We start from the raw sequence: 26,952 nt of genomic DNA on the forward strand, positions 1-26,952 counted from the left end.
TAGGAGGGCAGATGGTGACCGAGTCCTCCTCTGTCCCATCTGGCTTTCATTTTCCAATCTGGGGGAATATGATTCTGCCTCTCTGCTCAAATGTGGCCAACTGTTTGGGCTCTAGTTGCAGCCCCCTCGAGAGAAGATAAGTTTGCATATTTTATTTTCGATTCAGAAAATTTCACCCAGGTATCCAAACTGATATTCAACCCAATGCACACACAACACACACACTCTCACACTCACACTCCCTCTTTCCTGCAAGGTGTTATGTTGGGAACTTGGTGTTCTTTCTCTCGAGTTTCCCAGCATCCTGGGTTAGGAAAGTTAGGAAAGGAGGGCTCAGGCCCTAGCAGATACAGTCTCTGCACTCTAGAGGCAGTAGCAACAACAGTCAGTATTTCCGTTGCCGGGGGAAGAGAGTACTCCCCGAGGACCGGAGTGGGGGGCTGGCCGGGCTGGGGTCCTCCGAGTCCAAGCTGAAGAGGTCCCTCCCAGTACGAAGGATCTGCTCCTCCAGCTTCTTGTGTCGCTTCATGTCTGAGAGGACCTTGTCCAGGCGAGCCTCCCGTTTTTGGCTCCGGGCTGAACCTCCTAAAGAAGAGGAAGGTAGGAAATGAAGGAATTGAAGCAGTGGAACTCATTCATCACTTGGGGAGTCTGCTTAATGCCCAGGTTTCCAAGCCTCAGCATGGAGATTCTAAGGTTTGGGATTGGGCATAGCAATGAAAGTCTTGAATTATGAGAAGGCATCACTAATGTGAAGAGCAAGTGTGAAGGCCTTGGGGCAGGAAGAAAGGTCTGTTCAAAGATGGTAGGGGGAATCTGATTCTCCCTCAATATGCGTTCTCCCAACCCGTGCAATGGAATCCCTGGAGATGTCAGGCAGAGAAGTGACATGAATTGTTTTAAAAGGACCACTCTGATGCTGAGACTGGAAGCAGGGAAATCAGTTAAGAGCTACTGCAACTATGTGGCAAAGGAGATGGCAGCATGGGTAAAGGTGTGGTGCTGCAAGTAGACAGCAGCAGATGGACTTGGAAATGTTGTGGGGCAGAGCTGATGGTACTTGTGCTGGTTTGAATGTTCAGATAAGAAAAAGAGAAGTCAAGAATGACTCCAGAGTAAATTCTAGAAAGTCATGGAGGTGGGAAATTGGGCCAGATTAGGCAATTTACATAGTGATACAGGGATGTAGATCTAGATAATAATGACCAGGACTTGGACTTTTGAGGAGAGGATTAAAAAAAGGGGAAACGTGATAGAACTATCTATAACAGTCTCTTAAAATAAGATAGAGGCCGGCATGGTGGAGCATGCATGCCTCTAGTCCTAGGGACTCAGGAGGTTGAGGCAAGAGGTTTGAAAGTTCGAGGTCAGCCTCAATAACTTGGGGAGGCCCTAAGCAACTTGATGAGATCCTGTGTCAAAATAAAAAGGGATGGGGATGTGTCTCAGGGATTAAGCACCCCTGGGTTCAATCACCAAAACCAAAAAAAAAAAAAAAAAAAAAAGGATAGGGTATTAACCTAAGCCAGAAAGACGGTACCCCTGTGTAAATGCTCATTGGAGCAGCTACAAGTTGTATGACAGCTGAGGCACCCAGCAAAGGCCTCTTCAGGGGAGTAATTTGGGGGGTAACTGGGAGGAGATGTCCTACACCTACCCGCCAACTTTCCCCTCTTGTTTGTACCTGGGGTGCGCCTCCGGTCAATCAAGGAGTCCTTTGGTGTCATTGGCTCATCATCAAAGTCAAATTCCGTGGGCATGTGGGGTCTGGGACAGGTGGACAAAGAATGAAGGATAAGGGTAGCCCTTTCAAACACCCACACAAGTTTCTCCCCAACCTGTCGGCTCTTCCTTTCCTGCTCCCTTCCTCCACTTGCTAAGATCCTGGGTCCCACCCTTTCCCCTCCCTATTTTCTCCTGGCATCAGGAGAGGAGCCCTAGTGACAAGGTGTAAGATTGTGCCCTCACTTTTCCTCTTCTTCTTCTTTGGTCTCCGGCTCCTCATCAGATCGCTCCTCTTCACTCTGGGCCTCGGGCGTAGGGGGCCGACGGGGCAGGATCTCTGCTTGAAGCTCTAAGGTACCTTGGACAGCCAATAATTCATAGAGCCGCTGGATTTCGGAGGGCGGGGGCATCCAGGGCTGTCCATCCGCAGGCAGCTCCACCTCCTCATCGCTGCAGGGCACGCACCAGTCCTCGGATTCTCCCTCGACACGCTCCTCCCGCTCAGTGCTGGGGGCTTCTGGTGCCTCCTCGGTCCCGGACCCGGCAGGCTCGGCCTCCTCCTGTCCTCCTTCCCCCTCTTCCTCGGCCTTATTGGCCGAGACAGAGGGACCTCCGGTATCCTCCACGGCCAGAGCCTGGAGGCCGGAAGTCACTTCTCCTTCTTCGGACAGAGGCGCCGCAGTGGTGGAGGCAATATCTCCATGACCCCGGGCTAGGGACATAAGCCACTAGGGAAGGGCCTAACAATATAGGAAATGCTGGAGTACCAAACCTGGTCCTCCCGCCCCAAGTGATTGGGATCCCCAGGGTTTTAGGAAAACGACTCTTCAACCAATCAGGCTCCAACAGTTTTCTGAGTGGCCAGTGTGCCTGCCCCCAGGAGGGGGCGCTCAGACCCCTGCAAAGTAGGGCCCCACCCCACGGATCGAGATCCGGTACTCTGACGGTCCCGAGGTCCCGCAGAATCCACCTTCCAAGCCGGAGAGGGGCGGACCCAGTAGTCTCGCCTTCACATCCATCCTCTCCACACGTGGGCCCAGCACCCTCTCCCGGACCTCGCAGTTCAGGGCCGCGTCAACTCAGCAGCGGTACGCACCTGGAGCTAAGACCTGCCTCCCCGGCTGCGCAGGGTCACAGTACGCAGGCGCACAGAAATGGCGCGGGAGGCTCCGCTCTAGTCAAAGCTACTTGGGAGAGGAAGGCAAGGAAAAGCTTGCACATGCGCAGGTAGGCCTCTGGCAAACAGGCTTCGGCCCACACTAAAGATGGCCACCGTGACGGCGCATGCGTATACCACCCTTTGGGTTCTGCCTGGAGGCAGTGCTCTGGCCGGGCAGACGAACGCAGGGACCAAGAGACCGGAGGCGAGTCTCATGCAGTCTCCGTTTATTGGTGTTCCAGACTCATGCAGCATTCAGCATACAAAAAGGGAGAATCGGTTTGATATATTTTTCTTAAAGGAATTTTAGTTTTTTTTTGTTTTTTTTTTTTTTTTTTTTTAGAAAACAAAAAACCCGCCAACTCTAAACCTAGTCGTAGCTGGCTCCCTGCCTCCTCAGCGGCTGTCGCGTGCAACAAACCTCCCTCTTCCTCTTGGAAAACAATTACAGAGCTCACCCGCACCTCCCTCACTCCCTGCTACTGAGAGCTTTGGTCCTACTTTTTGGGCTTCTTTCGTTACAAAGCACGCAAGTGGCCCGAACTCTTACACTTTTAAGCAAGAAGCTCGCAGACTGAGGTTAAAAAGCCCAGATGGGCGGGTCAACCCCGGCTGACTCCTCAACCGCCTCGCCGATCCCTACTCCCCTGTGTTCAGAAATGTCTCCACCCTTGCACAAGTCTCCAGGTGCGGCCTGGCTCACAGCTCTGCGACCCAAAAGGCGCGCGGGGCGGGGCGGGGGCGGGGAGCTGAGCCTGGGTGGTCCCAGCAGAGAACAGTCGGAGCCCCAGGCTAGGTAGCCCTCTCCCAACACTGCTCCCTTTCCCCCAGCCTGATCTAAGTGCTGGAGCTCTTGCAGAATAAATGATGGCAGAAGGGTGGAGGAGAGGACGCTAAGGAAAGATGAGGAGGCTGAAAGAGGAAGGGGTGGGGGATGTAGAAAGGGGAGGGAAAATGATAAGGGAAGGAGGCAAGGAATGGGTTGAATGCTAAGACAATGAAAGTTGGGAAAAGGAGGGCAGGGATGAGGTTGCGAGAATTCAGGAGGCTGGGGAAAGTGCAGGAAGACTGGGAGAGATGCAGGGACGCCGAGAGCTCAGAGTTTGGGAGATGTTCAGGGAGGTCTCCAGAAGTAGGGAGGTTTCCAGAAGTGCAGAGTTAGGGAGACCCAGAGGCTGGAGGGGTTATCCACAGGCAGAAGTGCAGGGAAGTTGGAAACAGTGCAAGGGAAAGGGAGGCCTACGGTTGGCAGAGGAGCCTGGCAGGATGCAGGAGCAGGAAAGAAGCTGTAAACAAGGCCGCTCAGGCTCCCTTGGTCCCTAGGGATGGGGGCCAGGCCATCGATTGGGCTCCCCCCAAGGGAGGGATGGACCCAAGGCAGCTCCCAACAGGAAGAAAAGTCTTGGAATGCAGGGCAGAGCCCCTCACTTATACACTGTGGGAGAGGAGAGGGTGGGAGACAGAGACAGGGGCAGGGAGAAAGGGGAGACAAGGAGAGACAAAGGAGAAGTAGGGAGAACAGACAGGAGAGATCAGGGGCAGGGGTTAGTAAAGCTGCCCTTGTCAACCCTTCCACTCCTCCCCTGTGTGTCCCTGACCCCCACTCACCGCCTAAGTTGATGACGCAGGAGGCGATGATGATGAGGACCCCCCCCACCAGCGCCACGATGCTTAAGAGCTTGGCCACTCGGCCCAGCCGCTGGGCCCCATCCACGTCCCCCTGCTGTAGACTGTTCCGGGACTGGGGTTAGGGTGAGGGATGGAGGTACCATGGCCCAGGTCAGGAGAAGCCAGCCCAGCAGGGATCAGGTGAGTCGTCCAGAGGCCAGCCCCATGAGGTTAAGGGAGGAAGGGGGAAGAGGGCACAGGTCAGTGAGGCTGTGTGACACGTCTCCATATTCCTCCCACCGAAGGGGTAGGGCGATGGTGGCTCAGAGAGTTAGATCCTGGGCAGGACCAGCAAAGGCCCTGTAAGTGGGTAAGTGGGAACCATGCAGAGAGGGTAGGGAAGGTGTGGTTTCTCCTGGGGCTCACCATGACGGCATAAGCGAAGGCCACGATGTTGACAGGCCACATGGGGCAGAAGCAGGACAGGATGGCAAGGATGATGTAGTCCCGAGGTTTCTGGGTGCCTTCACCTCCCTCTACCCCAGGACCTGCCAACTGGGAGCTGGGGTGGCGGCTTAGGCTACCTCGGGGAGATCCTGGATGCCCACTGTGAGCCCTTCCTATTCTGTCCTCCTCGACCAGCTGCTGCAGCACACGGGAGGGAGCCCCATTGGCTGGGGGCATTTTTGTTGAGGGTGAGGAGTGAGGCTCGGGGGCTGGACCCTCTTCCCCATCCCCAGCCTGTAAAGGAACCACAGCCCCATTCTCTTGCTTTTCCCCCACACTTTCTGTCAGGACCTCAGGGGTGGGGTCCCCCTGGGTAGGGGGCTCTGGTTGAAGGGCTGGTTTGGGGGTGGGTTGGGAAGCTGGCTGAGGGTCTGATTGGGGTTCTTGCTGGGAAGCAGGCTCTGAGGCTGGCTTGGGAGGGGCTGCAGATTCCTGCTCAGACCCCTGGTCTGCAGTGGCCTCTTTGTTCACTTCTGGTTTGGATGCTGGCTCTTGGCATGCCTCTTCAGGGATGGAGTTGGCCTTTGATTCCCCTCCTGGGCTTAAGCTAAGGTCTGTGGCCTGGGCTGTTTCTGGGGCCCCAGATGGGGTGTCTGTCGTTTCTGGAGCCAGCCCAGCATTGGGCCCTGAGTCCACAGGGGCTGCAGAGGTGTCTGGGCCTGGCTGCGGGGCCTCTAGCTGGTCTGGGACCTCTGCTAGGATCTGGAGAGGGCTAGCTCCAGCTTCAGAATGGCCAGGCCCTTCTCCCTGGGTCTCCGGACTCTCCTCAACCCCCTTCATCTCAGAGACCTCAGAGCTGCTGGCTGCCATCTTGAGACCGGAGAGGGGAGAGAGCCCCTGTGGGGAGGAGAGAACAGCAGAGACAGTAGCAAACCCTGCAAGAGGAGGAGACAGGCTTGGTGTGAGGAGAGAAGTGAGGCTCTCAGCACTGCAGCCCCAAGAGGGCCAGGCTCCTGTCTCAAGGCCAGCCTTGTGCTGTCTCTGGGGTAAGGAAGAAAAGTTGGGGTTTCCTTTGTTTTGGGGTGGGACATCCCTCAGGGAGACATGATCTACTCAAAGGTTTCTGCTTGGGCACCCAGGGAAGAAAAACCCTTTTATACACAGGACTCTCCCCAGGCTTTCCTCTGCAGTCCATCCAACAGGATTCAGACTCTCATATCCCAGAGGATGCCCCCGCACCCCAAATCAACAAGCTGTGCAGCTGACAGCGGAAACTCCGACAGGCAGATTGGGCTGGGGATCTGACATACACATTCCACTCCCTCAGCATCCTTCTCTCCTCCCTGGCGGTGCCGGTTTTCTTGCTGCGCGTTTGGGGCGCAGATGCCCCTGCCCCTACCTAGGGGACCTAGGCATCTCCTGAGTTGCTTCAGAGCCCCTCTCAGGGATTCCCTCGCCCTCCGCGGGCGGGCACCTCCTCTCCCCATGGCGCGGGGCACCCAGCACCACCCTCCAGCTCGCCAGGCGCCCGCATTCCGTGCAACCCGGCCGTCTGTAGGTCCGCTCCTACCCGCAGCCTAAGTCTGTCCCAGTCTCACCTCGACGCCGGCCTCCAGATTGCTCCCGCCGCCGCCGCCGCCGCTGCTGCCGCCCTTGCAGCAGCCGCAGCACGGGAGGGAGCAAGTCAGCGAACGAAGGAGGGAGGCGGCGGGTCTCCCCTCCTCTCTCGCGTTTGCTCGTCCCCTCTTCTCCGGTCCCCTCCCCTGCGCTCCACTGCCGCCGCGCGCCCGCCCCCGCCCCTTGCACGCCTCCGGCCCCTCCCGGCCAGCCCAAGGGAGCCTCGCGTGCCAGGCCTTGCGTTACCAAGGCAACAGACCCAGGGACCACTCGCGACCCCTCCCTGCCCCTTCCCACGCGCGCCTCCCGGCGGGGCGCCCCCTTCCTAAGTCCTCGGCCCCTCCCGCCAACGGTCACCGGGGGTCCTGGCAGCGACCCGGGGTCTGCGAGGAGAGACAGGACTAATGAGGCAGGCAGGACAGGGTGGAGGCACCCCTACAGCAGAAGGAGGGCAAGGGAGATGGGGCAAAATTTTGGGAGACTGCAGAAGAGCAGGGTGGGGTTTCAAAAGAAGGGAGACTGCAGAACAGTAAATCTCCCTATCCCCATGGAAGGAGCAGCAGAAGTTGGATATTGGAAGGCTCAGGAAAGGATGGAGCAAGGCAAGGCAAGGGAATTCCAACGGAGCCTGCAGGGACAGCCTGGAACAGGAGGGGCTAGGACCGAGGAGCCACCGTGAATGCAGAGCGACCATGCCGAGATAGTGTGGGTGGAGTGCAGTTATTCTGAATCTTACTGCTCCTGGCCCTAGGGCTCAGGTTTCCTCGATCTTTCTGCACCTTTATTACCCACGATCGCTTTTCAGGGTTAAGGATGTGAACGTATTTGGCTGAGGTCCTGAGCAGCAAGCAGGCGATGCGTACGTAGTTAAGGGAGAGCAGGGTTAAGGTTAGGCTGTTTGGATGCCTAACCTGGGCCTCTTCAAACCTTTAGTGGCTATTCTGGACCCGTCCAGATTGTGTTTCCCCAGAGACCTGGGAGCCCTGGAACTTGCTCTCCACATCCACTGAAGCCTTGGCCACACCCTAAATCTGTGCTGCCACCCCTAGGGCTGTCCTTGGGGAGGGAGGAGCCAGAGCACAGAACTACATAGGGCAAAGCAAGGCTGGGACTGATTCCAGGCAAAAGAACCACCCCCTTGGAGGTAGGGATGAGGGGCTTGGTGAGGAAATTCACTGAACCCAAAGCCAGAGCCAGGTTTTTATTTAAAATTTATTGTAATAGGGTCCGCGCAAAAGGAGGGGGTGGAGGGTGAGGAACATGCAGGGGACACAGGAACACGATGACATGGCCAGGGCCACAGCTTCTGTCATGGGGAAGAGGGATGAAAAGAAAAGACCAGGGCAGGAGCTGGGGTGGAAGAGGGAAGGGGGAGACACTGGTTGCATTCCCCCTGCCCCCAGGAAGCACCTCTAGTCCCTGGTTCCCCTTGTTTACCCTGGGCCCCTCAGACTCCATTTCTTGTTCTGCCTCTGGCCCTAGTGGCTCCTTCTTCTGCTCCCCTTGACTTTCCCCACCCTGACAAGTTTTCAAGTAGGATGATGTTTAGGGACTAACCCCAACAACCCTACCTAATGAAGGTACAACTTCTGCCTTCCCTGCCTCTGCCCCTTCTCTAATCTCAACTTTCTCCCTCTCTGGGACAGAATCTTTGACTCCCCTCCTTCCTCTCCTCCCTCCCCCTGGAAAACAAAACAAAACAAAACAAAACAAAAAAAAAGCACCAACTCCCCAGGGAGGGGCAGTAGACTGAAGGGAGAGGACTGGAAGGAGGAGAGCAAGGACCACGGAGGAAAGAGGCTCACAAATCCCTGGGAGGGCAGGGCAGGGGATTACAGAGAGGAGAGGGGGTGAGGGCAGTGGCTGCTCCTGTCCTCTGCCACCCCTGCCTACTGTCCAGGGAACTTCAACACAACCAAGGGAACAGGTGTGTGTAGGGTCAGCTCTGATAGGGAGGAGAGAGGAGCAGGAGAAACAAATCGTTAAAACCTAGTGAATTCCCCTAAGAACACATTTCTCCCTCCTTTCCTTCTGGAGGCTCCTTGGTTGGTGGGGGAGTAGAGAGTTGGTGGGAAGAGAGGGGGAGAGGAGACTGTACCAAGGGGCTATCCTCTGCTCTCCCTTCTCCCCCCACCAACTTGGAGCTCACCAGGGCTGGGAGGGAAGTGGCTGAGAGCTCACTGGCACCCCCTCAGCCCCAGAGAGGGAACCCACAGCTGTGGGAGGGGCTGCCACTGCTGCTGCCGCTGCTGCCGCTGCTGCCGCCGCTGCTGCTGCCGCTGCTGCTGCCATTGGACAAACCTCACCAGTACCTGCACAGGGAGAAATACCAAGGATCACAGTGCGACCTGAATGGCAAGAGCCATGCCCCTTAACCCAGACTCTTTTCCAGACTACTTCCCCTGGGACACAGCCGTTATTCACTTCCTATCTGGTCCCCAGAAGCTTTGGCCTGACTTCTTACCCAGAGTAGTTTTCCTGAAGGGCCCTCCCTGGCCCTGGAGTCTCCCTAATCTAAATGACACATTGGCATCCCTAGCCTTCCTGAGATCCCCTATTGGGCCCTTTGAGCCCCCTTGTCCCACACACCCCATCCCGCCCCCCCCAGCCATGCCCCACGCCTTGCCTGGTGGGTGCGGGGTCCCCCTCAGCAGGTGGGCTGTGGCTGGGGGGCATCTCCCGGGACAGGGGGGGCGGCCCCCCCCAGATGGGTCTGCATGTGGCCGGCCAGCTGGGCAGGGGTCTTGCAGTGCACGCTGCACAGCTTGCACAGGATGCGGTCAGCCCGCGGGGCCTGGAGCCCATGGTCCTTCACCGCGTGGATGCGCAGGTATGCTGCTGTGGTGAAGCCTATGGGGGGGCGGATTGGGATGGGGGGATGGGGGTCAGCCAGATGGAGACCCCAGAGACGGGGCTGTTCTCCTAGGCTGGGGACGCCCTCCTCAGATGGCCCTGTCCTCCTCCCACCACATCCTTGGTAGCCTGGGGCCATCTACTCTGCTGGGGCTGGTGGGGCAAGGCCCCTTCCTGAGCCCGGGGCCTGGGTGGAGTGGTGCCCACTTCTCAGCCTGGGAACCCAGACCTCATTCTTTCTCCATGGCTGGGACATCTCTCCAGGGATAATAGGACACTGATTCCTAGCTACTTTAAGGGTTGACTCTCAGCAAAGACGGCTGTGTCCCTTCCCTCCAGTGCCCCACAGTCTCAGCCCAGTTACTGAGTAAGTGCATTTAAAAGCAACTTTTTCTGCTACTGGGCCAGGACATGTGCTTGTTAAACCCCTGCCGGTGTACTCCACTTGGCCAGGAGCTGGAGACAAGAACTTGTGGCTGCATGGCTGAAACCTTGTCTTCCGATTCTTGGGGACTGGCTCTCTTGACTACTCCTTTCCCAAAGCAGCCATGTCCCACTCCCATTCTTCCCACAAACACCCAGGAGGTTGAATCTCTGGTAGATCGGCTCCTCCAGCTATGGCTTCTTAGAATTTAGTGATGTTCAGTTGTTCCCAATGCTGCTTGGTTTGCTTCCCAAAGGGCTCTAGATGCCACGAGCTCTTGGCTACAGCACCTTTAACCCACTCTGTGGAAGAGCCACCAGCTTTGTGCTTCCCCGTCCCTGTCCCTCTTGACATCCCTGAGCATGTACCTTTGTTGCAGAGCTCACAGACATGGTGAGGGCCCTGGCTGTGCACCTTCATGTGGTCCGAAATATAAGCCGAGCTCAGCATCTTGCCACACACATGACATGGCACCTTCTCCTCGTGTCGTACTGTGTGCGCCCGGAGTCGATCCTTCGTAGCAAAAGCTGCCTCACATTTCTGGGGAGGGGGGAGGGGCGTGGGGGGGTGTCACAGGAGAGTTAAAGCTTCCAGGGGTGGGGAGAAGGGAGCAAGAGGTTAAAGGGATCAGAGCCTTGGGGATCTTTGATCTGTAGGAAATGGGAGTGTGATGACGAGGCCTTGAAGAAGAAATGAGAAAATGGAGTGAAAAGGCAAAAAGAAGAGAGAGAAAAAGGGGGTCTGAGAGGCTGAACTCAGACAACTACAATGAGGATCAAAATCATGAAAACCAGGACAGGAGGAGGCGGGCTTCCTACCTCACATTTGAAGGGCCGCTCTGTGGAGTGCACTTGTCTGACGTGACTGTTGAGGTGATCCGGCCTGGGGACACGTTGGGGTTGGGGGTTAGGGCCCAGGCCCTGGGGTGAGGTGTTGCCCCAAGTCTTGCCTAGCTTCCCACCGCAGGCTGTTCAAAGTCCCCGCATTTTCTCCCAAAGATTCATGGTCCTACACAAGCAGGAAATCCCTCCCCTCCAGCCCGACTTCCTCCTCCTCCTCCTCCTCCCACCGACGCTTTCCCTCAACCCAAAGACCCACCTCCTTTGCAGAGTACCACCCCCTGCTCCCTGGTAACCAGGAGAGGCTTTCCTCCCTCCTCCCTGGGAGTGGCTCCCCTTCCCCATCCTCGGAGCCGCTTCCCTCCCCGCCAGCCAAGGCCAGGCCACCTCCGTAGGCGTCCCTCCCTCCCCACCGGCCTAGTGGGCGACCGAGGCCCCTGCACACCGGGAGAAGCTCTTGCCACAGTGGGAGCAGTTGTAGGGCTTGTGCACAGCGCCGTCATGTGAGCGCACGTGGTAGCTCATGCGGTCCTTGCGCTTGAAGCGCTGCTGGCACACCGGGCACTGGTAGGGCTTCTCGTCCGAATGCGACAGCTTGTGTCGGTTCAGGTGGTAGACGTCGCGGAAGGCCTTGCCGCACATCTCGCAGGCGTGGTTCTTCCGGATGCGCTTTCCCGAGGCGGTCGTGGTCACTACGCCACCGGCGGCCACTGCAGCCGTGCCGCCGCCGGCACCCGCTTCTCCCCCTCCCCCGCCGGCTCCGCTCAGCTGGGGCACGCTCAGGAGGCTCAGGGGCACCATGGTGGGCATCTTCATAGCACCCGAGGGGACCCGGCCGGCCTTGGCTCCGGTGTGGATGGCTTCGTGCCTCCGGAGGTTGTAGCCGTTCTTGAACTCCTTGGCGCACAAGGCGCAGATGTAGGGCCCCTTGCTCTTTGTCTTCTTCTCCAAGGCAGACGCAACAGGGGCCACGGCGACCGTCGAGGTTGGGGAGACGACAGCGGTGGCCGCCGCTGCGGCGATGGTGGCGGCAGAGGCGGGGGGCGCGGCCTCGGCGGCGGGCGCCGACACAGGCGGGGGTGGCGGAGGGGGCGCCGGGGGCTGCTTCAGGGCCGCTGTGTCCACTGTGGAGGCGGCGGCCGGGGCCGGGGGTGCAGTCACCACGGCGGCGGCGGCAGCGGCGGCGGCCGCAGCAGCCGCGGCGGATTCCTGGGCGGCGGCGAGGACCGGGAGCAAGTCCACCTGGAGGGGCTCGGCCGCCGGGGCCTGGGGCGTGGGTGGGGGCGCCGGCGCGGCCTGCGGAGACAAGGACCGTGTGGGCCGCGGCCGCGAGTCGGCGCCCTCCCGGCCCGGCCCGGCCCGCCACAGCCGGCCCCTACTCACCTGGAATGGACTCTGGGCGCAGCCCTGGGAGGCAAAGAAGCGGGACTGGAGCTCAGCCCCGACCTGCAGGGGGTTCTGGGCGTGACCCTGAGGTGGCGGGAAGGAGTTCATGAGGCCGCCCACCCCCCGGGAGTCCAGGCCCAGCACGGGGAAGGGGGGGGCCAGCAGCGTGCAAGGGAACACGGGGAACATGGCCTCGGCCACGGTGGGGCCCCCGGGGCTCAGCGGGGGCCGGGGGCGCGGGCCGCGCGGGGCCCGGGCTCGGGGCGCCGCCCCCGGCCGGCCGGGCTGGGCCGCGCCGAACGCATGGCCCGCGGGCCGCCCCGCCGCCCGCGCACCCCGGCCGGCGGGAGGGAGGCAGGAAGGAGGGCGCCTTGCGGGCCGCGGAGCGCGGCGGCGACGGCGGCGGCGACGCCCCCTGGGTGGGGGCGGGAGGCCCCGCGGGGCCGGGGGCCGGGGGCCGGGGGCGGGGGCCCGGCGGCGGCGGCGGCGGCGGCGGCGGTTGGAGCCTGGCGGGGCGGGGTGGGGGGAGCGAGGGAGCAGCCTCGGCCCCCGCCGCGCGCGCGCCCAGCCGGCGCCTCGGGGAGGGCGGGGGAGGGCGCGAGGGAGGGAGGGGGACAGCTGCGCGCGCACCGGGCGCGCGGAGGGGGGGTGGGACGGGAGGGAGGGCGGGCAGGAGGGGGTGTGGGAAGGGGGGGTGGGGGGCGGGGGGAGGGGGTTGTTACCTGGAAGATGAAGCTGCTCCAGTTGCTGGGATCCATGGCGAAGGGAGGGAGGGAGGTGGCTCGCGCTCACCCTGGGGCGGGAGGAGGAGGAGGCGGCAGTGGGGGAGGGGGAACCTGGGGAGGAGGCGCGCGGGGAGGGGGGAGGAGGAGGAGGGTGGGGGGAGCGGAGCACACTGCGCGCGGGGAGGGCGGGCGGGGGGCGCGAGGACACACAAGAGGCTGGAGCGGGCGCGAGCGCGAGCGCGCGCGAGGCCAGCGGGAGGGGGGAGGCTCGGGAGGGACTCTGACGGGAGGAGGGACGGGGGAGCCACCCGGCAGCCTGAGTCGCCCCAAGCGCGAGACCCCTGAGACGGCTGCTGATTGGCTGACGATGGCGCAGGTGGTGGGTGCGCGGGAGACAGGGCGGCTTCTCTTCTCTTCCCCCCCTTCAACGATTGCACCCCCCCACCTCCCTCCGCCAGCGGCCGTTATTTCGCGCGCACGCGCACACAACACCGCTGTCGTTGCTGAGCGGGAGAATAGGGGAGCGCGCGCCGGGGGTACGGATGGGGCGGAGCCAACTTAGGCGCGCGCCCGTCTAACGGTCGGCGTCCTCCGATTTTCGCGTCAGCTTTTTGTTTCTTTTCGGCCACCGTCCCCTCCCCTCCCCATTCCAGCGGTTTATTTACAAGCCTGTCCTGGTTCGTGGTTTCCCGAAGATGGCGTCTAAAGAAGTTTCCCCGCACAGCTCGTGGCCGACCCCAAGGGCAATTACACGTCTGGCCCCGCCCCCCAAAAACCAGGCTGAAGCACGGGAGTAAAAACTGTATTTACAACACGCGGTGATACAAGGACTCAAAAATACATATATAAAAGGCAGCGCGAGAAGCTGGCAGTCAGGAGGGACCACAGCGCTGGCCGGCGGCCAGGCCCAGGATGTTCGCCTGCAACACAGGAAAGAAGGGGAGAGCAACGTTAGAGCTGGGGGCAGGGTAGAGGCCAGGGAGAGCGAGTGTGTGTGTGTACACGTGTGTGCGCGAGATTACCTTCAGGAATGACTCCATCTGTTTCCCGGAGATGCCCTCCACACGTTCCAGGTCCTCCACCTGGCAGGAAGGTAGCGATGGGGGAAGGGGACTGGGGGCGAAGGCCCACCTTGCCCCACCCCCAACCCGGCTGCCCATGCAGGGTTGTTACCTGGGTAAAGGGGCCATGGAGCTCCCTCCAGCCTACGATAAGCTGGGCCTTCTTCTGGCCAATGCGCTGCAGGGTCCGCAGATCCCGGGCTGAACCTTCATTCAGCAGATCAAGTATTTTTTGGCGCCCATGGGCCAGTAACTCTGGGCTGATCTGTAGCTCCCAGCAGTCCTCAGCCTTCTCCTCAGGCTCTGAGGCATCCAAGGACTCCAGCTATGTGAGTGACAGAAACAGCAAAGCGCTTTGGACAACTCTGCCAAGACTAGCAGCAGCTACCTCCCCGCCCTCTCCAGCCTCTTCTCTCCTGTCAAATGTGTGACCAAAAATCCTTCCCTCTAAACTAGTTCTTATTTTAGTCAATTTATACTAGTGGTGATACTAGTACCTTTCTCAGCATTCTGATCATTAATGAATGTAAAGCACAAGGCAAACGCTTAAACCTCTCAAAAGAATGCTTTTCTCCTGGGAGAGTACATAGGAGAAAGCCATAAATAAGCACCTCCTGAAAGTCCTCAGTTTTGGGGTAGTTCTAGTGTTTGATTTTGGGCACAGGAGCTTGTGTGTGTTTAAGATTCTTCAGTGCTTATGTCATATTTCTCAGTGGGCTCTTAAGTTTGCAGAGGGCATAAGCAAGGCTACACACTCACTGCATGTAGTCAGCTGCTGATTGAGGGAGGGAGCCAGCTGGAAGGAAGGAAACTTGACAGGTGGCAAAATAACCAACACACTAGGGACATCCACATTGTTGCATTTCACTCTAAATGCCTTAGCAGGCACCATCACCAGACACAGGGTGAGCAAGCTGGAAGACTTAAAATCAGGTATCAGCCAGGATGTATGATTTCAAGGCCAGTGCCCTGCCCCTAGAGCTCACTGCCCCTTACCTCTGTTAGATTTGATGTGCATCTTAAACCTCCAGTTAGTCTCACCTTTCTCTTTCGGCCCTTCTTCTTCAGGATATGGATCTCAGTACTTGGGGATGCTGCCTGCTCCTGAACTGAAAGCAGGAATTGTCAACTGGAGTTAGAGCAGAGGCCACTTTCCCCCTCCTCCCTGAAAGCCACTTGGTTCTTCCATCCAATTCCCCAGTCCTCTTCCACCCTTAGTTAACCATTTGTGTTACCACATGACCTTTCTTATATCTGTATTCAGAAGTAATCTCAGATGGTCTTGCATTATAATATCAATCATATACTTATCTCTCTACCACAGTACTAAACACCTAAAGGCATAGCACCCAGCACTGCTTCAGATCTCAACCCTCCCTGGGGCCAGTATATGCTGGGAGGACATGAATGACATGATGGATTCTCCTACCCTTCCTTACAGGATCTCAGTTATCTGGGCCCTGCTGGTCCCTAGATCCAACTTACTGAGTTGTAGGGGCATCACCACAGCCTTTTTCAGGGGTTTTGCTGCTGTGACTGTGCGACGGGGCAGGGGTCGGAGCATTGTGAGTGAGAAGTTCTCCTTCTCCTTTGGGTCCGAGGCCTCCTGAGCCAGGACCTTGGCCTCCAGTTCTTTTTGCTTCATCTTAAGCCTCTGTTGGAAAGGTTCAGGAAGATATGACCCAGATCCTATCCCAGAGCAGCAGATTAGGAACAGGAGCTTGAAACAGGGAGAACCTACCAGGACACAGGTAAGACCTAAAATAACTAAGGGCTTTTGAATGATTAAGGGGCTACCAAGAGGTGTAACACAACTATTTGTAAACACAGAAGGGAAGACTGTTCAAATAGGGTCCTCACTGAATGTGAGCTGGGTTTTAGGAAATACAATGCAAAATTTATTTGGAATATTTTCCTCTTACCTCCTCATATCTCATCTCAGTTGTTTTTCAAAGTTCAGTCATTAAGGTTCAAGCACAAGTCTGAGAGCTTTCAGTACAGGGTGAAAACTGGGCTGTAGTCTAGCCTGAGTGTTCTTCCCTGTCTGGAGATCCTGGGATCACTTCTCAAGACCAATAAGAACCCTGGCCCACCTCCAACACTTACCTCAATCTCCAGCTCCTTCTCCTCCACTGTCTTAATAAGCACCATCCGCTCTCGTCTCGGGGTATTCAGCAGAGGGGTGCCCTGGGTCCCCTGGGAACCCAGCAGGCGGTCCAAGCTCAGGAGGCGTTCCAGCATGGCTGGGTCCATGCTGCTTAGCTTCTGAAGGGGGCTGAGCAGACAAAGAAGTTACTCCCCTTCTCCCTCCTCTCTTCACCTTTTGTTGCTCAATTTGGTGTATCTATGATTCCAGAATCCTAAATAAGTGATCCAGCCTCTCTGACATATTTTAGGCTAAGTAACCTCTAAGAACACAAGTGCCAGGTATTAGAAAACTGTGACAGTGCCCTGCCCTGGAGACACTCACCATCTAATAAGTAAAGAGATCATAATGAGTGACAGCAAGGGCTCTGGAGGAGGTCATCTTTAGCAGGGCTAGGAGAGCCACTGAAAACCTCAAATGCCAAGTCTTTAACCTGTGGGCAGTGGGAAAGGCCTGTCTTAAGTACTGGCTGTGTTCAGTAATGTCTATCATTCATTCCTTCTGCCTGGAATATCACCCCTCATCTCTGATCTCAGTTATCTTTCAAAGTTAGTCTGAAGCTGCCTTTCCTATTATGTTCAGAGTAACTGTGCATCTTCTTTGCTACACTAAGAACTAGCTCATTAAGGACAGGGACAATATCCTGTTCTTAATGTGCAAGTCCTTAGAAGACTAGATCAGAATACACGGGGGCAAACTAAAAGTCATTTCTTCCTTCTTTGCTCTCACAGAACTAGCAGCTTACTCTCTCTATACTACCTATCTGACATCACATGCTAACATTCCAATCTTTCCCCTCCTGAAAAATGAAACCTCAGGGTCTGAGTATGATGGGCTCCCCTTATCAGAGTGAGAACCCTCCTGTTTATATAATACAAATGTGTAAGTTTCTCTAAAGTTTGTGCACATAGGAGAGGGAACTGCTAACATATGGCTTGGCAAAGACAAGATTGAGAGATGGGGTCATGAATAAGCAAGCACCTTTTGTATATGGCATCTTCCTCAACTATAACTGCCCCCTGAGGTGTCCAGTGATCCTTGGCATTCTTAGGTCACCTCTGTTCAGTAGTCTTAGCACTTATATAGTGGCTTTATGTGGCCAGGAGTAAAAACAGGGCAAAGTGGCTCCTTGGGGTCAGGAAAGGTCAAGTGGTCAGGGAAAATCCAAGACCACTGAACAGAAGTGATCTGAGAATTAGTATATACTGGGCATGAGATGGGACAATCAAAAATGGGGAGGGAGGAAGGAGTTGTTGGGATTAAGGGTTGACAGCAACTAGCTCCTTAGAATCCTGGAGAGGCTGGCCCCTAACACAGACTGAGAAGTCACAAGTGAGGCATCTGTCTTCATCTCTTCCTTGTCTCCTTTGCTTTGCTATCATCCTCTGAACCTGAAAGATCTCAGATTATTCTTGAACCAAAAGCAAACTGCTCATCCTTGAAACAGCTGCCCCCAAATTTGAAGTTTTGCCAAAGGTGTGTAAAGGAACTGGAAAATGGAAAGGGAAGAGGCCGTAAGCCCAACAAAGAGGCTTCCATATATCTCCAAGACAGTGGCACTGAGAACAAACTGATCTTTGCACTTCAGTATTTCAACAGAGTAGGATTTTGAGTGAATTCACTGGGTGAAGAACAAGTTCAAAGAGGTCTTTGCTCAAGGATCTGACAAGATAAACCCACTGTTATTCTGTAGCTCACTGAGACCTAGCAGGAATGGGGATACACCCAGGGTACCACTTCTCACCTGAGTTTCTGGGAGGCAGAGACTGGAGCTGCTGTGGGCTCAGGGCTTCCAATCTCCTCTTCTTCAGAACCTTGGGCTTTCTTCACCTCTGATGGGCCTAGCAGTTCTTTTTGCGACAGCTTAACAGGTGCCAAGACTAAAAGATTGGGCAAAGTATATGCGGGGTGGTGAAGGGTGGCTTCAGCAAACTCCCCCAACTGCCAAGACCTGGCCTTTCCACTTGCTTCCCCTAGTTCTCACCATGAAGCTGCAAGCTCTCATTGGTGAAAGGCCGGTTGATCACCTCCTTGGACCTAGCAGCAAAGTTGAGTGCAGAGACTGTATCTAGGTAGAAGCGTCTCTCAGGGGCAATGTTGGCAATGAGGATGCTGTGGGCAGAGCCACCCAGAGAGTCCTGACAGATGGGGATTGGAGTGGATGGGCCAGAATGTTAGCCTTCCCAACCACTATTCTCCCAACCCCCAGCAAGCCTAAGAACCTCCTTTCCTGGCCCTTTCTGGGTCTGACCTGCAATAAGCGAGTGAGCTTGCTGTCCCGGTAGGGTACACGAGGGAGGCCCTGGTTCAGTGCATCCACCACCTTGCCCAGTACAAACAGGGAGGTGTTGATGGCTCCACTCTCCTTGAGCCGAAGACCCTGGTTTCCTGTGCGCCGGTTGTCCTCTGAGCCAGCCAAATCAATCAGGTAGAGTTTTCCCTCCCGCTGCCGAAATGGGGCCAGACGTTCCCGCTGATCCACCTGAAGGGGAAGAGTAAGGGCACTAGGCTTAACTCAGATTACCAGGGCTTGCCAGGGCTTCCCCTTTGCCAATGGGTCTCACCTTAACCAGGAGCACTGCATGACTGCGGGAGGAGCGCTGGTTGAGCCGGGTGGCTCCTACAGTCCGATTTCCGCTGGCTGGCAAGAAGTGCCGCTCAAAATCAGCAAAGCTAGTGATAGGCTTTTGTGTGAGGCCTGGAATCAGGATGTTTCCTCTACAGTCTTCTCGGATCACCAGGTCTCCTGATGCAGGGTCCAAGAGGTCTAATACCTGAGGAGTAACAAGTAGGGCCAATTCTCCATGCATAGCCTGCTAATTTCCTAGGGGCCAGTCTCTTTTTCTCTATTGGATTCTCAAAAAGTTGTGCAATATGCTACCCTTACCTCAGTAGAGCTTCATGTTCTAGAACCCTGTCTTGGCTCTTTGTTTCTTCCCTCCCCAACCAGAGATGAGCCTCACCTTTTCCTGGTAGATCTCTAAGTAGGACATAGTAACAGAGAGGGCCCATGGCCGGCCCTCAGCACCCTCCTCCCTTGTCATCTGTAGGAGGTCCATGAGAGCCCGGGGAATCACTCCAGGTTGCTCTGGGCTACCCAGCATTGTGTGTGTCTTCCCTGGAGAAACAGTGGAGAAAGCTATGAGGTTTTCCTGTTTCCTTAGCCCTTTCTGAACCATAGCTGTTCCCTTCTGGCTCCCTTACCTGCCCCAGTAGGCCCATAGGCAAGCACACTGGCATTCTGTCCTTCTAGCAAGTGCCTCAGGATGGGCTGCACTGAGCCTGCATAGATATCCTGCTGAGAGCTCCTCTCCCCATAGAAGGCATCAAACCTGTAGGTAGGAAGGATTTTTAGCTGGGCATTCTGATAACACCCAGACCCAGAGCACACTGATTTTAGATTAAAAGAAAATCTCTATCCCTTTTTTCTGGTTCAAAGACCTTAAAAGCATCCACTGAACAGCTCCTTTGTCCCAGTCTCTGTATTGATGTTAGGAAAACTGAAATAAATCTGATGTTGCTGCTCTTGGGATTTTGCAATCTAGTGGGATAGACAAATTAATACTGATACTTTGCTATGAAACAGAAAACAAAAATAAGATCATACTAGGAGTGAGTTAATTCTGCTGGAGAATGATTTTGCCAGAAGAGAAAGAAATTTGCCGGGCATGGTGGTACAGGCCTGTAATCCCAACAGCTTAGGAGGCTGAGGCAGGAGGATCACAGGTTCAAAGTTAGCCTCAGCAACTTACCAAGGCTGTAAGCAACTTGGTGAGACCCTGTCCCAAAATTTAAAAAAAATTTTTAAAGGGCTGGGGATGTGGCTCAATGGTTGAGCACACTTGGGTCCCATTCCTGCTACAAAAAAATAAAAAAATTAAGTATAAAGAATAGCACATAGATAAGACATTATGCGAAAGGGCTCAGCTTCCCAATCTGTTTCATATGGCAGCACATACAGAATAGTATTTTGTGGGAGTAGCTAAGAGGATGCTCAACACACCTGTAGCTCATTCACTACACCTTGGCAGAGAGGCTGTGACTTAGGCTACAACAGGGAAATTAGTACATGTTGACAGGATAAGGCTGGAAAGAAACTTAAGCCAGATTATTAAGGGGCTAGAATAGGAGCCAGCAAACTTCTATAACGAGTCAGACAGTAAATATTTTAGGCTTCATGGGCCATGTGGTTCCATTCAGTCATTAACTCTGTGACTACTATCCAAAGCAGCTATGGACAATATGTAAACAAGTGATATAATTTTATTTATTTACATAAAGACTCCTTGTTAGATCTGACCTACAGGCCTGCCACCCCCAGCCTAGAATAACAGGCCAAGGAGTTTGAACTTTGAATCCCCAATGGAATCTTCAAGTAGTTGCCTTTATGAGTTCCATTCCCAAAATCTGGGTGATCCCCTCTGACACTGCCCAGCTGTAGCCTGGGTTGGCTGGCTGGTCTATAGTCTCCTATCCTTCCATATGTCCCCCAAACACTTCTTGAGGATTCCCTGCTTCCCTTTGCTGTTCCTTCCTCCATTTGTGCCAGTTTCCCCCATAAGATTGAATAGTAATGTGTGTCAGATTCAGCCTCTAGTCTTTCCTACAAAGGACTTGTCAGGATGTGCATCCATGAACATTTCCTGAATCAACAAATGAAGGTTTAGGGAACAAAGCTGTACTGAGGGAGCAGGATCCTAGGGACACAGGTCTAAGAAACTGAAAAGGAAAGTGATGTGAGCAGGCCTAGGAGAGGAAGGAGTAGCCTGAAACTTACTGGTATTTTAGAGTCTCCTGATAGTTTCTCCAGTTGGCAACCTCAAGAGAGCAGCTATCTATGCCTCGCACACAGGGGGGTTCACTTGTTCCAGATGTTCCATCCACAAATGGCCGAAGCCGCACAGCCACCCTTACTCGAGCTGGAGGTGGGCGCCGGCCAGACCCCACCTTGCTTAGCCGACAGCGACCAGCTCCTGGAGAAGAGAAGGTATGGGCATAAAGTATAGTGGTAGCACTGAGGAAACAGGGACCAACTTTGCTGGGAAGCCCAGGGGCCACAGGTCACTAAGGGGAAAACTCTTTCCATGCTTGGTTGTGCTGTGGGTGCCCTCCTACCTCCGCAAGCCTAAGCCGAGTTCCTACCTTCTCTGCAAGTTCACTGGGGTACAGAGGCTTCTCAAGCTGTACTGTGTATATAAATAACCTGGGATTACCTTGTTAAAATTCAAATTTGTCTTGAGTCCATAGGGTGATGCCTGAGACTTTGCATTTCTTTTCTCTTTTTCTGAAGTGCTGGGGATCAAACCTGAGATTTTACATTTCTAAAGAACTCCTGGACACTCTGCTGTTGGGGCTTATTTTGAATTGTCAAGGTATAGTAGTACTATACTAAGTACTTCATAGGGTTGTTCTGAGGAATAATACTTAATATCTGGGCTCAGTACCTCCAGTACTGGGGAAAAATTTTTAAAAAAGGCAACATCTGATCCTGCTTAAAACCAGACAGTAGTTTTAAGTTGTTTGTACTTTTTTTTTTGTATTGGGAATCTAACCCAGAAGCACTTAATCAGTAAGCTATACCCCCAGCCCTTTTTATTTTTTATTTTGAGACAGGTCTCACTAAGTTGCTGAGGCTGGCCTTGAACTGGCAATCGTCCTGCTTTAACCTCAGCGGCTAGGATTACAGGAATGTGACACTGTGCCCGGCTATGCCTCTATTTCTTATCTGAGGTTATAATATCCTTACACATCCCCCTAAACAATTAATAGTGGTTTTCTCCTGATGGAGGATTATGTGGGTTTATTTTTTTATGGTGCTCAGTTCTGTAATACTGTAACAGTGACATTTTTAAAAAATAACACTGTGGATGTTTTTGTTTGGAAGGAATTAGGTTGAAGAACAGCCCCTTGTCCCTTTCTGCCCTAGTTTTCTGCAAAAGGTACTGACATATAATTCTTCTTTCTCATAAGCTTTTTGTTAGTTTTCTTCTGATGATTAAATCGAAGTCATTTGAGAAAAAAATAGCAATTATGAATTATTTTTATCATTAGAAAACACAGTGGCAGGGCTGGGGATATAGCTCAGTTGGCAGAGTGCCTGCCTAGCATGCACAAGGTCCTGGTTCAATCCCCAGCACCACCACCAAAAAAAAAAAAAAAAAATCCTGTTTTTGTTGGGATTAAGTGAGGTAAAAAACATCTGAGGAGGGCATTATTCTATTTTATGTTGGAAGATAGCTAATATGATAGCTAATAGTAGGATTCGAACCTAGATCCCTTCACTCCCAAAATTCTGTTTTTAACAAGGATGCTGTATTGCCTCCTTTTTATGTACTAATGTGGAAAGCTCTTGGCAACTCTGAATTTCTCTTCCTTGCTGGTGGCAGCAGCTGGTTGCTGGGAGTCAGAGGCCTCATAGAGGGCAAAAGAATGGTTGGTGTATGAAGTCATCAGAGAAACAGCAAGACAAAAAGGCAGGCAGATTGCCCCTGGAAAAAATCTTATACATAAGTAGGCATGCCCATAAGTAGAGGGCCTGTTTGAAAAACTGGGCCTGTTTTTTCATCTGACAAATGGGGTCAGTAACTCCATTTCCACTGTATGGTTCACAAACCACTTGGCTTTCTAGTCTTCATTTGTTCCTCATGGCAGTCCTGAAAGTTGGGAGCCAACTGGTAAAAACCTGCAATTGCATGTGTGTAGATAGAAAATTGAGGTGCAAAGAGCTTTACTGTCTTGTCAAAAATGTGTGCAGGAGCCTCCTCTCTTTTTTCCAGTGTTTTTTGAGAGAACAAAGAGGAAAGATATAAATACTTAGGGAAGCTCAGTGATCCATACAAGAGGAGGTCAAGTCTACAATGAGGAAGAGTATAGATATTAATCAGACAGCTGTGTTTAAATTCCAGTTCTGGGCTGGGGAGATAGCTCAGTTGGTAGAGTGCTTGTCTTGCAAGCACAAGGCCCTGGGTTCGATCCCCAGCCTGAAATAAATAAATAAATAAATAAATAAATGGATAAATTCCGGTTCTGGCCATGTGCAGTGGAATCCCAGCTACTCAGGAGACTGAGACAGGAAGATTACAATTTTACAAAGATTTTACAAGATTACAAATTTGAGGATAGCCTGGTGTAACTTGGTGAGACCTAATCTCAAAATAAAAAGGGCTGGGGATGTAGCTCAGTGGCAGAGTACCCTTAGGTTCAATCCCCAGTGCCATTAAGAAAACTAACAAGAAAACAGAGGTGGGGGTGGGCCTTGTAAAGCTGTTATGAGGATTTGAAGGAATTACTGCAAAATGCCAGCACAGTAACTAGCATATAGTAGGGAGAGTCATTATTGAAGATAAAATGACCTGGGTTCAACAAATTGAATATCCTAGAGAGATGATTTTCCATTTCTGTGCCTCAATTTCCTTAACCATATAATGAGAATAAATTAAAAATACCTACTCACTGGGTTGTTAGGGGAGTAAAATAATTCATGTAAAAATACTTAAAACAGCATCTGGTACTTGATAAAAAGCTCAGTTGTCTTATTTTATATTTATCCCCATATGGAAATCTCAGAATAGAGGAATTAATCTACTTGCCCATGTTCAACAGCTAGCAAGTAACAGCTTCAAATGACGGTCTAACTTCAAAGTCTGTATGTGAATCCCTCCTCAGCCCCTTCCATCTTTGTATCCCTGTTGCACCTGGAGTCAGAGACAAGTTCTACCTATTAGCTGTGTAATACTTGGAAAGGTTACTTAACCACCCAAACTTCAGTTTCTCTTTATAAAAATAACAGTATCTATTCCACATAAGTAATAATGTACATATTTAGCAAAGTGCCTAGCCGCAAATACTCAGTAAAAATTAGCTATCATTATTATGATTATCATACTCTCTTGCTACTCACACTTTAACCCCTGCAACTTGCTTCTGCCCTTATTATTCAGCAGGGTCACCAATAACCTCTCTACAAGATCCAGTAGATACACTCAGTCCCAATCCTATCTGACTTCCCAGCAGTATTCAACACTCTTGGAAGACACACTATTTTCCTTTACCATGCCATCCACTCCTCTGGTTGTCTTACTAGCTCTCAGTTCGCTCCTTAGTCATTCTTCAATATTTATCCTCTCTCTAGACCAGGGTCTCTCGACTTCCTCACAACTGACATCTTGGGCTAGATAATTCTTTGTTGTGGAGCTGTCCTGTGCATTTTAGGCTGTTTAACCCATACTCAGTAGGTCCCAGTCGCATTCTGTACCTCCACTCTGTTCAATGGGGGACAAAAGTGCCCCACAGTTGAAACCATGGGCATAACCACCTGCTCTGTTGGGTTCAGTTGTCTTCTTAAAGTTGATGACTTCTATTCAGCACTTCTACACCAGGGCACTCTTTTGAACTATAGATCCATATTCTGAGATGCTATCCTGACATCTCTTAGATAGGTACTCAAACTCTTCCTGTCTTAAACCGAATCCATCCCATCTTTCTGCAACCTTCTCATCTGCTCTGTAACACACGAATAGCACAGATCCCGAAGATGGGAATCAACTTTACCTTCTCTCTTAACATCAGTTAATGATTAATATATGTCAGTTCTTTTTCCCTGGCTTTTGCTACTGGGAATTGAACCCTGGGGCACTTTACCACTGAGTTATATCCCTACATCTCCAGTCCTTTTTATTTTTTTAATTTCTTTTGGTTTTTGAGAAAGGTCTCACTAAGTTGCTGAGGCTGGTCTTGAACTTGCAGTCCTCCTGCCTCAGCTTCCTGAGTTGCTGGGATTACAGGTGTTCACAACCATGCCCAGCTAACATATGTCAATTTGATCTTTTTAAATATCTCTTTATTGAGTCCACTTTTCTCCATCCCACAGCACTACCTTTGCTCAAGATGGTAGTCATCTCCGCAGCCTCCTACCTGGTCTTACTGCTTCCAGTCTCACTCCTCTCCAATCAATATTCCACTCTTCCACTTCCTTTTTTGTACTTTAAATTTTCAGCTATCCTAAATTTCCTAAAGTTTTTACAAAACATCAAGTTCTTTCACACCTTTGGGCCTTTGTCCATGCTATTCTCTCTCTCTGAAACTGCTGTTCTTCATCCCTCACTTCCAAGTGTTTGAAATATCAAATCTTGATTCTCCTCTTAAAAAGCCTTTCCCCTGCAGTCATTACTACCTCATTCAGGCTTTGCCAGGGGCACCCACTGCTCTCTTTAGCTCCTCCATCCAAGTATTTCATAGTAACTGCAGGTTTGTTGGTGAACTCTGCTAGAACAGGTTTTACCCTGCTCTCCTTTCTATTCCCAATGCCTGGCACAGAATAGGTACTCAGGAAGTACTTGCTGAACAAATTAAGATTTGATGATTTGGCTTGTTCATTTCACATTTTCTTCATTAAAATGTCTCACTGCTATCCCTGCCCCAGAGCTCACAATCTAGGGGAGAAGGAGAGGCTCATGTTAAGAACTGCTTATAGTACAAGAATTCTTATCTCTCATCATAAAAACAACCCTGAGATTGGCTGATGTTAATTTTCTCTTCTCCAATTCCCAAGTTTCATTCAACTTTTCTCTCCTTTATGGATGAGGAGATTGAGCCAACAGAATCTTTGGCCTTCTTTACATTATAAATAACACTTGGTGCTCTTTTCTTATAAATGCTTAGCAAACTCCTATTCAGCTGTTGAAACCCACTTCAAACATTTTTAGTGTGACACCTATTCGGGAGGCTGAGGCAGGAGGATTACAAGTTTGAAGTCAGCTTGGGCAGCTTAGGGAGACCCTGTCTCAAAAATAAATAAGTAAAATAAATAATTGACTGAGTGTGAATAAGACCCCAAGTTTACTAGTTTTGTTAATGCTAAGCAAGTCATTTAACCCACTTATGCCGCAGTTTCCTCATTTTGGAAACAAGGACAATAACAGTAACCACCTAGTAAAACTGTGAGCATTAAATGATTTATAATCATAAAATGCTTACAACTGTGTCTGGAGCGCAGTAAGAGCTCAACGTGTGTTGGACACTGTCCTAATTGTCTGTTTCCCTGAAAAACAGTAAGGGGTTCAGATAATTTGTTATAGTTGTTATAGTGTCCACCATAATCACTGATCAGAATTCGGTCCATAGGCAGAGGAGAGGCCCATGTAAACAAACTCTTGCATACACGTTTCTAAATGTCCTAACAGTCTTTTCAATCCTAAAACAGCATTCACTTCCACGATTAGAGGGAAAGGAAACAGTCCTTTAATTTCCTTTTCTGTGATTTCGGCTCATTTTTTGCTGTCAACTCACACCCACCTGCAGCCTAGTGCGAACCTCAACTAGCACGTCTGCATCTCCGGGGACCTCTCCGCACCCAAACTCCATGTCCTGCACAGAAACCTTCTCAGACACCCAACCAAATCCTTCCTTTTTGTCCTTAGAGTCAGAGCGTCAGAAACTTTTCTCTTGATTACTCAAGTAACCCCCAGGGATGGGGTCGTGGTCCTTATTTTACGGACGAAAACACTGAAGCTCAAAAAGGAAAAAATGCAACAGTCTCAAACCAAGCAATTAGGTCGAGGTAGGGTCTCAACCTGAGTCTACTGATCTAAGCCGAGAGCAGGAAGCAGTGAGGGCCGAGGCCTGACGCTCGCAACCCCCACTCCAACTTTCTCCCTCGCCCCGTCCCTGCGCCGTCCAGGACTCTCCCTGGCAACCCACGGAGCCCAGGCCAGGCTGCAGATTTTGGACCCCGCAAGACCCTTGTCGGGTCCGTGTACCTGAGGTAGCCGCCGCCATCTCGCGTCGCCTCAGCCGAACAGAGGCCCCTGCGTCCATTCCACTCCCTCCTTCGGGCCCGCCTCTCCCATTCGAATTGCCCGGTGACCCGCCCCTCTCCTAGTATCCACCAATCACAACTACTCGCTGACGGAAGTTTCTGCTTGTGATTCGCAGCTACCCCGCCTTCTAGAGCTCAACTGTGGG

The 26,952-nt window shown here is 52.8% G+C and overlaps 4 protein-coding genes across 11 annotated transcripts; all 4 read right to left on the reverse strand.

Moving 5' to 3' along the window:
• Positions 1-137: 137 nt before the first annotated feature.
• On the reverse strand, positions 138-2,961 carry PAGR1 (PAXIP1 associated glutamate rich protein 1). Of its 2 annotated transcripts, none has more exons than XM_079120500.1 (4): positions 2,822-2,961; positions 1,969-2,453; positions 1,685-1,767; positions 138-585 (listed from the first exon to the last, which is right to left on the reverse strand). In XM_079120500.1, the coding sequence occupies exons 2-4, from the start codon at positions 2,445-2,447 to the stop codon at positions 386-388; spliced, it is 762 nt and encodes a 253-aa protein (XP_078976626.1). In that variant the 5' UTR covers positions 2,448-2,453; positions 2,822-2,961; the 3' UTR covers positions 138-385. The 2 variants fall into 2 exon arrangements, with proteins under 2 accessions (XP_078976626.1, XP_078976625.1); XM_079120499.1 differs by having other exon boundaries at positions 1,969-2,465; positions 2,822-2,953.
• A 133-nt stretch (positions 2,962-3,094) lies between these two features.
• On the reverse strand, positions 3,095-6,676 carry PRRT2 (proline rich transmembrane protein 2). The gene is made up of 4 exons (XM_079120497.1): positions 6,538-6,676; positions 4,919-5,836; positions 4,493-4,625; positions 3,095-4,319 (listed from the first exon to the last, which is right to left on the reverse strand). The coding sequence occupies exons 2-4, from the start codon at positions 5,807-5,809 to the stop codon at positions 4,309-4,311; spliced, it is 1,035 nt and encodes a 344-aa protein (XP_078976623.1). The 5' UTR covers positions 5,810-5,836; positions 6,538-6,676; the 3' UTR covers positions 3,095-4,308.
• A 1,074-nt stretch (positions 6,677-7,750) lies between these two features.
• On the reverse strand, positions 7,751-12,893 carry MAZ (MYC associated zinc finger protein). 5 transcript variants are annotated; one of them, XM_079120492.1, is made up of 7 exons: positions 12,781-12,893; positions 12,056-12,142; positions 11,118-11,968; positions 10,652-10,715; positions 10,202-10,373; positions 9,183-9,406; positions 8,715-8,868 (listed from the first exon to the last, which is right to left on the reverse strand). In XM_079120492.1, the coding sequence occupies exons 1-6, from the start codon at positions 12,814-12,816 to the stop codon at positions 9,204-9,206; spliced, it is 1,413 nt and encodes a 470-aa protein (XP_078976618.1). In that variant the 5' UTR covers positions 12,817-12,893; the 3' UTR covers positions 8,715-8,868; positions 9,183-9,203. The 5 variants fall into 5 exon arrangements, with proteins under 5 accessions (XP_078976619.1, XP_078976617.1, XP_078976618.1 ...); XM_079120493.1 differs by lacking the exon at positions 9,183-9,406 and having other exon boundaries at positions 7,751-8,868; positions 12,781-12,848; XM_079120494.1 differs by lacking the exon at positions 12,781-12,893 and having other exon boundaries at positions 12,056-12,617.
• A 676-nt stretch (positions 12,894-13,569) lies between these two features.
• KIF22 (kinesin family member 22) lies at positions 13,570-26,905 on the reverse strand. Of its 3 annotated transcripts, none has more exons than XM_079120487.1 (14): positions 26,748-26,905; positions 20,768-20,963; positions 19,195-19,322; positions 18,954-19,108; positions 18,555-18,764; positions 18,242-18,472; positions 17,975-18,128; positions 17,735-17,870; positions 15,951-16,119; positions 15,330-15,498; positions 14,886-14,953; positions 13,957-14,169; positions 13,806-13,865; positions 13,570-13,703 (listed from the first exon to the last, which is right to left on the reverse strand). In XM_079120487.1, exons 1-14 carry the CDS (start codon positions 26,803-26,805, stop codon positions 13,656-13,658), a joined length of 1,995 nt encoding a protein of 664 aa, XP_078976613.1. In that variant the 5' UTR covers positions 26,806-26,905; the 3' UTR covers positions 13,570-13,655. The 3 variants fall into 3 exon arrangements, with proteins under 3 accessions (XP_078976613.1, XP_078976612.1, XP_078976614.1); XM_079120486.1 differs by having other exon boundaries at positions 14,841-14,953; XM_079120488.1 differs by lacking the exon at positions 26,748-26,905 and adding an exon at positions 23,580-24,607 and having other exon boundaries at positions 14,841-14,953.
• Positions 26,906-26,952: the final 47 nt, after the last annotated feature.

Source organism: Sciurus vulgaris, assembly GCF_902686455.1.
Source record: "Sciurus vulgaris genome assembly, chromosome: 18".
NCBI classification, from domain to species: Eukaryota; Metazoa; Chordata; class Mammalia; order Rodentia; family Sciuridae; genus Sciurus; species Sciurus vulgaris.